Genomic DNA, 13,257 nt, shown 5'->3' with positions numbered 1-13,257 from the left:
CTGCCCAGGTGCTCACTGTTGGCTCTGTCCAGCTGGCAAGGCAAAGGGGATCCCACACTCCCTCTGCCTGGAGCTCTCTTACCTATTTGGTTCAATCTGATATTTCAGAGCAAGAACTGGCTTCTTGTGCATTGCAGGAATCCACAGCAGATTGCAAACACTGAGAGCTTTGAGGCTGGACTGTCAGAAAACATAATTCATTAACATGTCAGCAGTAGAAATCAGAAGACATCAGTATAATTAAGAAGAAAATCCATCAGACCCTGCCAGCAGACGAATTTATGTACTGACTGAAAAAGGCTGGTGGAGAGGAACTTCTGTGTCAGCTCTTCATTGCCCTCTTCTGGGAGACAGGTGACCTGGGTAGCTGGATGCTGCTTGGATGGCTGTTGGGAGTACAAGGATCACAGAATCATTTATGTTGAAAAAGACCCTTAAGATCATCAAGTCCAGTAGTGAGACTAACGCTGCCAAGTCAACCACTAAACTATGTCCCATGCTGTTTGTTTTGGTTTTGGTTTGGTTTGCTTTTTTTCCAGACTCTTGTAGTATGATAATCAAAACGCATCATCTTTTTCTGGGCCCACCTGGGTGCCTTCAGGGTCCAGTAGGTAACAGTGCTGCCATCAGTCTCTCTGGTCCAAACCCTCTGGGGGAACATGTTTGATTCACAGATTCACAGAATCCTAAGGGTTGGAAGGGACCTCGAAAGATCATCTAGTCCAACCCCCCTGCCAGAGCAGGATCACCCAGAGAACATCACACAGGAAGGCGTCCAGGTGGGTTTTGAATGTCTGCAGTGAAGGAGACTCCACAACCTCTCTGGGCAGCCTGTTCCAGGGCTCTGTCACTCTCACAGTAAAGAAGTTCTTCCTGATATTCACATGGAACCTCCTATACTCCAGTTTGCATCCACTGACCCTTGTCCTATCACTGGTCATCACTAAAAAAAGCCTGGCTCCATCGTCCTGACACTCACCCTTTACGTATTGGTAAATACTAGTGAGGTCACCCCTCAGTCTCTTCTCCAAGCTAAAGAGACCCAGCTCCCTCAGCCTTTCCTCATCAGGGAGATGTTCCACTCCCTTAATCACCTTTGTGGCTCTGCACTGGACTCTTGTCTTTCTTGAACTGTGGGGCCCAGAACTGGACACAATACTCCAAATGTGGCCTCACCAAGGCAGAATAGAGGAGGAGGAGAACCTCTCTTGACCTACTAACCACACCCTTTCTAATGCACCCCAAGCCATGTTTTCATAAAATCACCAACTGGTTTGGGTTGGAAGGCACCTTAAAGATAATCCAGTTCCAACCCCCCTGCATGGGCAGGGACACCTCCCACTAGACCAGGTTGCTCCAAGCCCCTTTTGTGGAGGTTGTTTCCTTTGGTCATCTAGTAAGTGGGTGTGTGGAAGAAGGTGCATCCCTGAACCTTTAATTATGAAAATGAAAATAATTCTTGGTGCACAGATAAGTGTGCTCTTCTGTATGATTTCACTGCTGATTGTTTGAATTAGGTGGGACGCTCAACTCCTCTCTGCTCCCAAGACATTGCCTACAGCACACAAGACTTATCAGGAATTGGCTGGGGTTTTTTTGGTTTGGTTTGATTTTTTTTAAGTCTTGTGCAGCAACTGAGTTTTCCTAATCCAACTACTTAGGCACTGTGGTAGGTATCTCCAGGCTTCAGGAGGACCTTTCTGCAGGCAGCTCCAGACACCATGGCCATTAGGACAACCCTGTAGCATTAGGTCCCTGCTGGATCCAAGCCAGGAGCTTTCAGTACATGTCCCAGGATGCTTTTCTCACAGACCACGATGGATCAATGTGTTGTACACAAACAGGGGTGGTGCAAGGTGCTTTTTGGATGAGCCAACTCATGTGCCAGAGAAAGGGGGGAGGGAGTTCATGAACGGTCACCATTTCCCATCAGCTGCTGGGAAGTGACATGTCAGCTGCTGGGAATCACTGTCCTTGGCCAACTGGTCTGTGGCAGCCTTGTCATCAACAGCAATATAAAAAGAGAGTTGTTTCAGGGCAAGACATCACATGCTGAAGCTCCCCATTAAGAGGAACCAGGTAGGACAAACTGGCCACTGTGCCCCCTCACCTGAAGTCCTCTAGGGTGAGCTGAATGTGTGGTTTCCACATCAGCTTCAATTCATGAGGAGAAAAATACATCTATTATTGATAATATTCTTTGCTTCTCTAAAAAGAAATTCACCTTTCTAAGATGTAGAATTTTGCAGCTTAATGAAATCCCCGTGAGCAATTGGGATGCACAATGCTTGGCTTTTCAGCAGTGTATTTGGCTGATTATTATAGTCAATCATGGTGATTCTGAATGATTATAGTAGTTTGTATTATTTTCAAAAGTGTATTGGAATCTGCAGCAAGAAATTATGGTGGAGAGATACTTTCAGCTGTCACACATAGAGGTGTTATGGAAAGACAGGATAGATGACTCCTTAGCTTTTCCTGTAAAGATGTTTTCAAGGACTTACTACAAAAATTACTATTATTTGAACAATTAGAGTTTCTCAGTGTTTATTATCCAGAGAAATTAGAATGGCTTAAATAATTATGATGACTATTATTATCTACACATATCTGAGACTGGTTTTCTACACATATCTGAATCAAAATATGTGATAAATAAATACAATAGATATTTTAGTAATTAACCAGCTTGTCACAAACATAAAACACTACACCATATGGGCTGCTGTGAAAAAAGTTAACCCCATCCTAGCCAGACTCAGTACAGTTGTTCAAATAAAAATAGAAATAAGCTCTAAATTGAAACATCAATGATTTTGTAAATGTAGAAGCATTACCTGCAAATTATAAAAGAGACTGAAGAAAATCATGATTATTTCAGGAGACTTGGATAAAACCTAGAGGAAATCAATTATGTGTCATACTTTTTTATGGAGTTATAACATCCAGAGTGCATGGAATTCATATAAGGGAGTCTTTGGTAGAGCTGATGTAAACTGACTTTGCAGGTCATGGAAAGAAGATCACAGTATTAATCTAATTCTTTTAAATTTTAATTTTATGGGCATAAATATCTTTTTTTGAATTCAAGCAATGTACTTTCAAAAGTATGTCTCCTATGAAAGTGGTATTTCAATAGACTTACTCTAGAACTTTTACTCTATTGTATAAATGGGAATTTTTATTAACAAAGTACAGCTTTTATGTCCTAAATAGTCTTTGGATCAGGTAATGGCAAATGCTGGATGAATGCATGACCTCTTTTGCTTTATTATTATTATAATTATTGTTGTTGTTTTTTATTTTATTCTTATTAGCTGGTGTATTTGGTGCCTCTGAATTCAGACATGAAGATCCTTTCCCTTTTCTTTGGTGTTCTCCTAGTGCTCCAAGGCACTTTAGGTAAGAGCTACATAAAACTGAAGGAAATGCAGAAGGAATTTTGCAGGTACAGGGAACCTAAAATAGAAATGAAGTGGATTTTAGACCCTTTTACCCGAGATTGACCCGCTTTGCCAGATTGTTTTGCACCCTTTAGCAGTGAGCAAATACCAGCTGGGTCCCTTGGATGAACTCTCCTGCTTTGGAAAACAAGGGGATTTCGTAGTACCCTTGTGGCCAGCCTGCAAGGCAGACTAGAATATTTCTGTCATGCTATAAAAGTGGCTTGTTCTTAGTCTTCTTTGGGAAGGAAAATCAAGAGTGTGGGGTTTTTTTGTGTGCAGGTTTCATGCGTGCACCTAATAATGAAGTGCAGTGCAAACAGGCTGGGGGTACCTGTTCCACTGACCACTGTCCTCTGCCCCAAACCAGGCCCTTTGGACGTTGCCAGCAAGGGGTCCCTTGCTGCCGGACTGTGGTGAGTTTTGGATGTGATGAAGATCATGTGCTTCTTGGGGGAATTGGTTCATTACTTGCTTTCACACATCCAGTCTGCCCTTCAGATGCAGAACTCCTCCAGTGCAACCTGCAAGGGAGCAGAGACTGTACAGTCAGATATAGGATTTCCTGAGGATTTCCTCATTAATTCCCTCTGTACCATCAGTCATAGAATCATAGAATGTCTTGTGTTGGAAGGGAACTATAAAGGTCAATCTAGTCCAACGTCCCTACAATAAGCAGGAACATCTCCAACTAGGACAGATTGCTCAAAGTCCTATCAAGCCTGAGCTACTACTAATGATGTAGTTTGAGTGCCCCATGGGAAAGATCACAGCTAAATCTCTTTGGCAAGGAAAGTAATATGAGAAAAGTCCCTGGAGAGGGATTTTTTACAAAGGCATAGAGAGATAGCATGAGGGGGGAGTGGTTTCAAGCTGCAAGGTAGAGATTGAGATGAGATCTCAGGAAGAAATTCTTTGCTGTGAGGATGGTGAGACACTGGCTCAGGTTGCCCAGAGCAGCTGTGGCTGCCCCATCCCTGGCAGTGTTCAAGGCCAGGTTGGATGGGGCTTGGAGCAAGCTGGTCTAGTGGGAGGTGTCCCTGCCCATGGCAGGGGGGTTGGAACTAGATGATCTTTAAGGTCCCTTCCAATCCAAACCAGCCTCTGATTCTGTGATTCTAAGTAATTAGCTAGAAGTGAACTCTTTTAACTGCTGTTCAAACTTCTCAATATGAGTAATACTGGATTCAGAAGACACATCTCTCAGCAGGTTGTGCACACTGTCTACAGACTTGAGACATTTCAGTCATGTTCATAGGAAACCTACATGTTCCACACTGAAATTCTACCACAGTCACAAGAACAATCTGAAAGTCACATTATCCTGGTATTTTCTTTGGTTCCATATGTCTCCCTTTTGGACAAAAACAAAAGCAAAACATATAATCTTAATATTCCTTGAATTCCTTGCTAAAATCCTAAAGTTCATCTTGTGTCTATCCCCCAAACTGAAACTGCAGAAACAAATATCCGTGAAAACTTGCACTCTGCCTGCAATGATTCTAACATTTAATTTTCTGTTTCTTTTTGCTGTAGCTAGTCTTTATTTTTGGAGGCTCTTATTTTAACTCTTACTTATTCCTCTCCACACCAGAGATTTTAAAATGAGAAGCTTCAGGTACAGAGACATGGCAATTCATTATTAAATAAAATAGAAAGACAAACAGAAAGACAACTAATTTTTACAAATCAGCAGCAGCAGGGCTATAAATATCCTACTAAGAACTGGAGATTTGTCCACGGATATCAGCTCTTGGTGCTCATTCAGTCCCTTCTGTGTTTTCTTGGTTATAAGTACAAAATCTGAATGGGTTTTTTTTGTGTTTTTTTTTTCCAGTATGATTAGTGATGACTGGCAGCTCAGGCTGGCCAAGGAGGACTTCTGGCAATTTAGAACATGCCTCATCTCATGGGAAAATCTGGAATTTTGAGCTGAAAATATGCATTTAACACACACACATGCACCCACCACAACATGAAGAACAAGAAAACAAACTCCACAAAAAAAAACCCAAACCTTAATGACTTGAAGAAACTTCAAAGCAATTCTTTAACAACACCTGTACCAGAGAGCAGATCACCAACATGCAGAAATCTGTCTCCATGAGAGGATGCAGAGCAGGTTTTTCCTTTGTCCCTTAGAACTATAGAACTATTCACTATATTATTTTCCTTTTAGGGTTAGTAATAATGGGATTAGCACTAAAATCCAAAATCTTCAGGGGACACTGAATGCTCAGCTGGTGTGTTCATATGTAATAATCTATGTATCTCCGTGAATGTTAATAAAGCTTTTTCAGAAGACCTTGTGTCTCATCCTTATACCTCTGAGGAATTGTCTTGGGGTGTACTTTTGCTGGAGAATCTGGCTTCCCTCTCACCTGAGGTGTGTGTTACATGTCTTCTGTCCTGGTCCTATTTATCATTAGGTTGCCCAGTAACAGTCTCCAAACCCACAATGTTCAGGCTAGTAGAAAGCTGGCACAAACTGACCACGTTCAAGGCCTGTGGCAGCCCTAAAACCACCCAGAGCAGCTCATGGCATGGAGAGCAGAGATACTTTTTAGTCATCCCTTGTCACAAATTATATTGGCCTTTACATTAGCAGGCTGGGATATTAGGGATAGGGAAGGGAAGCAGCGGGTGCATCTATGCCTTGTAACAAGAGGTGCCAGGACTTCAGGATGATAGACAACCCATCCTCTGCCTCTAGGCATCATGGTGCAGTGATAAATAGTTTGACATAAGAAGCACATGGAGCTGTTGGAATGAGTCCACAGGAGGCCATGAAGATGATGTGAGAGCTGGAGCAGCTCTGTTCTGGGGACAGGCTGAGAGAGTTGGGGTTCTTCAGCCTGGAGAAGACTCTGGGGAGACCTGAGAGCACCTTCCAGTACCTAAAGGGGCTACAGAAAAAACTGGAAAGGGACTTTTGACAAGAGTAGGGAGTGATAGGATGAGGGGAAAAAGTTTTAAGCTGAAAGAGGAGAGAATGAGACCTGATGCTTGTCTCCTGAACCCCAGCCTGGTGCCCTGGACTGGGGTGGCAGAGGGAATGAGCTCTAGTGCTTTTGGATTTATTAATAAAGATGTTGCCACACAAATCACTGCAACCCTGACACTCTGCAGGATGATTTAACAGGACTCAGGGATGCGTGCACATAAATTAACTCAATTTAGTTAAATAAACTTCATTTACAGGTTGGTTTTTATAGACAATAAGAGCAGCAAAACCCGCATTGACATAGACAAGCAAATGTCAGGAATGTGGTTTCAAAATGACTTGCTTTTATTAGAATTGAAGATGCAAATCTCTTTATTGGGGTACAAGAACTCCTCCTCAGATCTTCTTGTGCTCCTAAGGGCCTTCACCCCCATGGAAAGGCTCCCCAGGCTTGCACCGAAGCTGGGATCCATTGGTGTTCAAAGATGGGAGATGTCACAGATGCCCAGAGCTCTTGTTTCTGTGGCCAGTGAGGTGTCAGTTTTAGGAACTGGGTGTCCTGCAAAGAACAATCAGGTGCTTAGCTAATCCACCTATCTCCATCCAAAAAAAATAATTATACTGTGCCATCCCAGACTGCTGTGGACATAAAATAATACATAAGGTTAAAGACTACTAGATGTCCTTGTGATTAGTCCCCTGACCTGTGTTTCTGGCCACAAGACAAGTGGAATAAAATGGAGGATGTGGATGCTACCAGTCAACTCACACCACACCTGTCCAGCTGCAGCTGCTGATGGACCAGAATACCTTCCAGGGTATTGCTTAAGAATAAAACTAGTTTAGGAATAAAGAGGTGCACTGGAGAAAGTGGCTGATGCTCACACTTTTATCCACGTCCTCCATGCCTTTGTTGACAAGGTCACACAACTTCTTGGTTCCCTTCAGCATGATGTTTCACAGAAACCCAATTAGATTAAATATAAATGTAAATAATAGTAAAAAATAATCATAAAATCAAGAGGTATGTGGTCCAAAAAGGGGTCAATCTGTTACAGTTCCTTTGGTATGAAATGACTTTGTCTTACCATTTGCAGCATTTCAGCTTCCCGCCGCGGCAGGTCCCGATGTCAACCAGAGGAGCAGAGCATGGGACAAATGAGCAGGAGCCCCGGCTTTGCCGGCATGCCAAGGTGTCAGCAGCTTCCTGGCTGTAAGCTGCAGAACAAAGACAAAGGAAAAAGGGAAAACCCATGTTTATTTGCCAAGGCAGAGGATTAGAGAGCTGCAGCATCCGATTTACCTGGTGTGGTGTGCGGTCTCCTGCCACAGAGCCTGGTTTGTGATCGGGGTAACCTGAGCAGACCTTCTCAAGGTCTTTACAGCCATATGAAATGCAAACTAACCAGAGGAGCAGATTGCAGTGGTAGCATGGAGGGACAGTGCTTGACCAATAGTGACCTGAAGGTAACTGCCTGCTTCTTCAGCATTTCTCCTGAAGACATGTGCTTGCCATTTATGTGAAAAAGCCACTGCTAGCAATAGCACCATGCTGAAAGGAAACCCTTGCACTCTTCCCATGTGAACTCCCACACAGCTAACCCAGCTGCCATAAAGCTTCATGGCAAAGAGTTTTTAAACACAGCCAAACCAATGGAATCAACATTTGCCCAACTAAAATGTTTTCTGTACTTAAATATGCACTGTAAAATAAAGTCGGTGGCTGTTGTTGCTACTGCTGCATACGGTTTAGCAAGATCTGATGCTGGTTTTACTGTGCTGGTATGTTCAGACCTGCAGAGCCAAATGTTCAGCTGGTGGCACAGACTGCAGATCCACCATGACTGGGGGATCTGCACAGGCTTATCCCAGCTGAAAAGCTCACCCAAGTTTGGGTTCAGAGTATTTCCAGGTGAAACATTACTTGTCCCCACTTGGAACTGGGTTATTTTTTGTATGTTTTAAGTGGATATTTATACCACCTGGAGCCTTATGTATCTGTGTACTTAAAAGGCAGAAGAAACCCTTGTCAGCTGCCCAATTCTACAGGAAAGCTGGAGAAAGACTTTTTAGAAGATCATGGAAGGATAGAACAAGTTGGGACAGTTTCAAGATGAAACAGGGGAGATTTAGATGAGACATTAGCAAAAAATAATTATTTCCTATGAGAGTAGTGAGACACTGGCCCAGGTTGCCCTGAGAAACTGTGCCTGCCCCATTCCTGGAAGTGTTCAAGGCCAGATTGGATGTGGCTTGGAGCAACCTCGTCTAATGGGAGATGTGCCTGCCCATGGCAGAACTAGATGATAATTAATGTCCCTTCCAACCCAAACCATTCTATCCTTCTATTACCTGAACTTTCTGCTAGGCACAAACCTGATCATCTTACCCAGTGATTTTTGTGCCAGCTTAAACCACAGTTGCTGTCAAACTGGGCTCTATCCATGATTTGAAAGGCATGCAAGCTGTATTCAAAATCAGATCTACCACATTTCAACCAATGGTTTCAACCAGTGGTTCTCAAGTCTTTTCTCTTACGTGCATGTTATTCCAGTATTGTGTGTTGCTGATTTCACTCAGCTAGTTTTAAAGACATCATTAGACTTTGGTTTTCCTTGTCTCCTAAATTAAATAGCCCTATAATGTTATGGGTCTTTTCTGTACATACTTCTTTATGACAGAAAATAACATGCTGCTCTTTCCCAGGGAATCTACTAGAATTGCACCATCCCCACAACCATCTCAGGGGTGAAGTTTGACTTCAACCATCATCAGATTTGCCTTAAAATGGAGATTTTTTTTGGTAATTTATAAAATAAAAAAAATCTAGAAAAGCAAGCCAGAAGCCAACAGTCCAGGCATTGTCTAAAGCTCCTGCAAGTGCCTGGTTTTGGCCTAAGTGGTTCTACATTTCCTCACTGAGTAGACAGACATTTGCTGGTCTAGGAAAGCAGGTAGAAATTTGAGTCTACTGCAAACAAAAGCAGGGATGGAGATAGCTTAAACCTCTCTGAAGTCCCCCAAACAGCCTGGTATGATAAGTGCTCCAAATTCTCTTAATGCACATGGACAGTATAGAGTCCAGGCAAAGACCCATAGTCACAACTACTTTTTTTCCCAAATAAATATAGGAGGTGCATTGATCTAGAATACACAGTCAAGATGTGTGGGTGTGAATGGGAAAGAAAGCTCTTGCATTGCAGGGTTGTGTCCTAAGCAACCAGCCTAAGAATTGCCTGATTACACAGAAGTCATTGTGTGACTGGAATGCAAGATGCTAGAAAGAAACCATCAGGAAGACCATCAAGGATCATGACTAAATAGCTTAAAAATTAGGGCTACAACTGGGGAAGGATGATCTTTCGAAGTCCCTTCCAACCCCTAGGATTCTATGATTCTATGATTCTATGAAGGAGACTTCTCATATGCAAGTCCAAGAGCACAGAAATACTGTAAAGTGGGCTCTAATGACCTTCCCTACACATACACACTCTTGGTCTCCATCTGACCTATCTTCAGTCTTACCTGGAGCAGCCTGGAAGAGGAAGAAGAGAACAGCAACGAGGAAGAAAAGGATTCTCATGACTGCAAAGTGGGCTGGTCTCTGCAGGTATGAAGGTACTCCAAGGTGCACAGAAGCTGTGGCCGAGGCAGAAGATGGCTAGTCCCTTCACTTATAAAGGCTCTGGAATGAAGCAGGGCTGACAACCAGGGGGGTGGAGGAGTGGTTGTCTGAGGAACGATGAGTTCATTGCCCTATTACTATAGAGATTGGTGATGTATGAAGATGTTGCAACCTAACACATTTGAAGATGCCTGACCTGAGCAATGACCAAACCCTGCTAGCTGACCCAAGCAGACAGATCACCCCGTGCCAGCTGGGGGCTGCACCCAGGAAGGACACAGGATTGGAGGAGGAAGGAGGTGGGTTCCTGTGATGTGTAAACCACACAGATCTGCTGATGTCCCATGGCTCTTGGCCATGGTCTTGTGACAGGCTGTCTTCCCCCCAGGAGGGACAGGCATGGTAAGAGTAGCAAAGGCTGGGCAGCTGGCCTGCAAGGCTGCATGAAACATGAAGGCAACAGACCCCCTTTTAATGCAGGAAAGGATCAGAACTTCAATCCTTGCTTGGATCACAGTTGTAGGGCTTCAGTTGAAGGAAGCAAGGTAAGAAGAAAGGGTTGTGGACATTCTCCCTCCTGGCTATGACATCTGCAGACATGGCAGTAGCTCCATTCTCCCAGATGTTCTTCTAGCATTTGGAACTCAGTTATTTTCTGCATTTTATATTTGTGACTTGAACAATGAATATGTACCAAAACTTGAAGAAGAAATGATTAGACAGAAAGGACTGGACATTACTGTGTGTTACGCCACGTTATCATAGGAGACTACAACCCAATTCCCTTTCAGCAAAGCTCTGCCTTGAAAATGTTGAGCAGTGTTGCTCACTGCTGCTATGGGCACTGAATTCCCAGTCTCTCTTCTGATGCTTTGAACCTTCCAATGTCTAACCTTTGTGGAGAGTCTAAATCTACTAATTCTCTGCCCAAAATGATTTTTGGTTAAACAGCATTTCTCCTTGCAACTATTCACTTTCCTGATGTTGTTATGAAGAGACTTCCAACCCTCCTTCTGGTTTTGTAGAAATAACATACCAAGCCTACTTGGTGGATGAAAAGCTGGATATAAACTGGCAATGTGTTCTGACAGCCTTGAGAGTCAATTGTGTCCTGGGCTGCATCACCAGCAGGTGACCAGGGATTCTACCCCTCTCCTCCACTCTCATGACACTCCCCCCTGCAGTGCTGGGCCCAGTTCTGGGGCACCCATCACAAGAAGGATGTGGAACTGTTGGAGTGAATCCAGAGTAAGACACAAAGATGCTCAGAGGACTGGAGCAGCTCTGCTCTGGAGAGAGGCTGGGAGAGCTGGGGTTGTTCAGCCTGGACAAGAAATGATTCAGGGGAGACCTTATTGTGGCCTTTCAATACTTAAAAGGTGCCTGTAAGAAAGACTTTTTAGAGGGCCTGTAGCAATAGGGCAAGGGGGAATGGTTACAACTAGAAGAGCATAGATTTAAGCTAGATATAAGGAAGAATGATTTAAAATGAGGGTAGTACAAGTTGCCCAGAGAGATGGTAGATGCCCCATCCCTAGAAACATTCCAGATCAGGTTGGATGGGGCTCTGAGCAACCTGATCTGGCTGAAGATGTCCCTGCTTGCTGCTAGGGGTTGGACTCAATGACCTTTAAAGGTCCCTTCCAACCCAAACCATTCTGTGATTCTATGATTCTACTTGTGTGTGTCACCACATCTTTTAGCACCTTGTATCTTTTTTATGTATCTGTAAAAAAAAATACAATATTTTTCAAGCACATGAAGGACCAGCCATATATAAAGTGAACCAGAGGAAGTGTCACCAGAGCTTTGTTCAGCACTCTTAATATCTGTGCTTGTCTCCAAGAAATGCCAGTCCTGAGACACATGAGAACTGCAAGTGTGAGGTTTTTTTCAGACAAACAGCATAAACCAAGAATCATTAATGAAATAATCTCTTGAGGGTGCTTAATTTTGTAATCCTTCAGTGAGAACAGCAGACTGAAGTGATGGAGAATAACCACGGGAGGTGAGCAGAGCATGCAGAGGGCAGAAAGGTCTGTGTCTGGTAAACTGGCTGCTACAGTTTGGGTGTAGGGCATGAAGCAGGTGCTACAGTTTGTGAAAAAAAAAGCATCAGCTTGCTATCTGGGGACTAGGGTTTTAGAAACAAGCAAAAATACTCTTTATAGTGGAGGGCTGATGAGGAGGGGCAAGAGAATGCATGTGGCAAAGCCAACAAATTCCCCTCCATGCTTCATGAACATTTGTCTTTGCTCAGCAGGTTGGGCACTATGCAAAGCTGACAAGACGGGTGGGACTGGCAGCATTGGCATGGCCCCTCGAGGTCCAATGGAAGGAGGGCAACCCTCATTTCTGTCTGTCTCATGTGATGGACAAAACATCTAGAAGATAATTGGGGGTATCAGGCCCACATCTCCCTCTCTGCACCTCCCAGACTGCAAGTGGTGGATTGCTGTGATGAACCCTGTGGAAGACCTGACGAGAAAATGGAGCTTCTGACCTCTGCCAGGCAGCTGTGAGAACCACAGTGGGCAGTGGTGGTCTAGGGAAAGGCCATGTAGGTGTAGTTATGTACATATTGTTGAGGCAGAGGCACGGGTTCTTAAACAGGCTGTTGCCTTTACAGTTGGTGTCTTCACCATCCCCTTCCATGGAGAAGAGGGGTACAGGATGTGAAATCATTTGTACCTTCTTATGTTCTGTACTGTGTTGTCTCCTTTTGCTTCAGGCAGGGGATGAAGAAGGAATCTGCTGTCATCTATGGTTTAGGGGTGAACGTGGTAGAGTAGCCTTAAAGGTTGGACTTGATGATCTTAAAGGTCTTTTTCAACCTAAATTATTCTATGATTCTATGATCTCTCCTCTGTTTTCCTTCTCAACATGGGAATATAAGTTGTGAGGAGTCAATCTCTCCTATTAAAACACTCTGTGTCTGTGTTTGTGTTGGATTTTTTTTTTAAGTGAGCAATAGGGAATATTGACCAGCTCTCAGATTCCCAACCTGTGACCTAGGACATAGACGCAACCCCACAACCCAAACCACTCTGTGCACCTGCTGGAGGTCCCAGACAGGCACCTCATCCACACACACCCTCAGCTTCATTTCTGAGAACAGAGCATGGCCAAAAAGAGGGAAAGCAATGGACAGTCAGTGACCATAAAATATGGCCAGCCATGAAGAAACTGTCAAGGGTGAAATTAGCTTGTAAAAATCACAAGATTTAATGGAAAAGGAAAATACA

General features: G+C 43.7%; 2 protein-coding genes and 1 long non-coding RNA gene across 4 annotated transcripts; 2 read left to right on the top strand and 1 right to left on the bottom strand.

The window, feature by feature from the left end:
• Nucleotides 1-1,393: 1,393 nt before the first annotated feature.
• On the top strand, nt 1,394-5,747 carry LOC127382592 (gallinacin-8-like). The gene is made up of 4 exons (XM_051614420.1): nt 1,394-2,079; nt 3,318-3,402; nt 3,726-3,859; nt 5,281-5,747. Exons 1-4 carry the CDS (start codon nt 2,050-2,052, stop codon nt 5,287-5,289), a joined length of 258 nt encoding a protein of 85 aa, XP_051470380.1. The 5' UTR covers nt 1,394-2,049; the 3' UTR covers nt 5,290-5,747.
• Nucleotides 5,748-6,709: 962 nt separating this feature from the next.
• Nucleotides 6,710-10,054, bottom strand: LOC127382594 (gallinacin-9). Its single transcript, XM_051614422.1, has 3 exons — nt 9,913-10,054; nt 7,476-7,605; nt 6,710-6,946 (listed from the first exon to the last, which is right to left on the bottom strand). The coding sequence occupies exons 1-3, from the start codon at nt 9,968-9,970 to the stop codon at nt 6,931-6,933; spliced, it is 204 nt and encodes a 67-aa protein (XP_051470382.1). The 5' UTR covers nt 9,971-10,054; the 3' UTR covers nt 6,710-6,930.
• Nucleotides 10,055-10,419: 365 nt separating this feature from the next.
• On the top strand, nt 10,420-12,952 carry LOC127382605 (uncharacterized). Of its 2 annotated transcripts, none has more exons than XR_007889000.1 (2): nt 10,420-10,557; nt 12,276-12,952. It is a non-coding gene; the product is annotated as an uncharacterized LOC127382605 (long non-coding RNA). The 2 variants fall into 2 exon arrangements; XR_007889001.1 differs by having other exon boundaries at nt 10,420-11,391.
• Nucleotides 12,953-13,257: the final 305 nt, after the last annotated feature.

Source organism: Apus apus, chromosome 3 (genome assembly GCF_020740795.1).
Source record: "Apus apus isolate bApuApu2 chromosome 3, bApuApu2.pri.cur, whole genome shotgun sequence".
Classification (NCBI taxonomy): Eukaryota; Metazoa; Chordata; class Aves; order Apodiformes; family Apodidae; genus Apus; species Apus apus.
This window is presented reverse-complemented; position numbering and strand designations above follow the sequence as displayed.

Excerpts from the sequence above, each read along its gene's own strand:
- LOC127382592 (XM_051614420.1), top strand. The coding sequence starts at position 2,050 with ATGCTGAAGCTCCCCATTAAGAGGAACCAG. Across the intron at positions 2,080-3,317 it reads TCCCCATTAAGAGGAACCAG|CTGGTGTATTTGGTGCCTCT; the intron begins GTAGGACAAACT and ends TATTCTTATTAG. Across the intron at positions 3,403-3,725 it reads AGTGCTCCAAGGCACTTTAG|GTTTCATGCGTGCACCTAAT; the intron begins GTAAGAGCTACA and ends TTTTGTGTGCAG.
- LOC127382594 (XM_051614422.1), bottom strand. The coding sequence starts at position 9,970 with ATGAGAATCCTTTTCTTCCTCGTTGCTGTTCTCTTCTTCCTCTTCCAG. Across the intron at positions 7,606-9,912 it reads CCTCTTCCAGGCTGCTCCAG|CTTACAGCCAGGAAGCTGCT; the intron begins GTAAGACTGAAG and ends TTTGTTCTGCAG.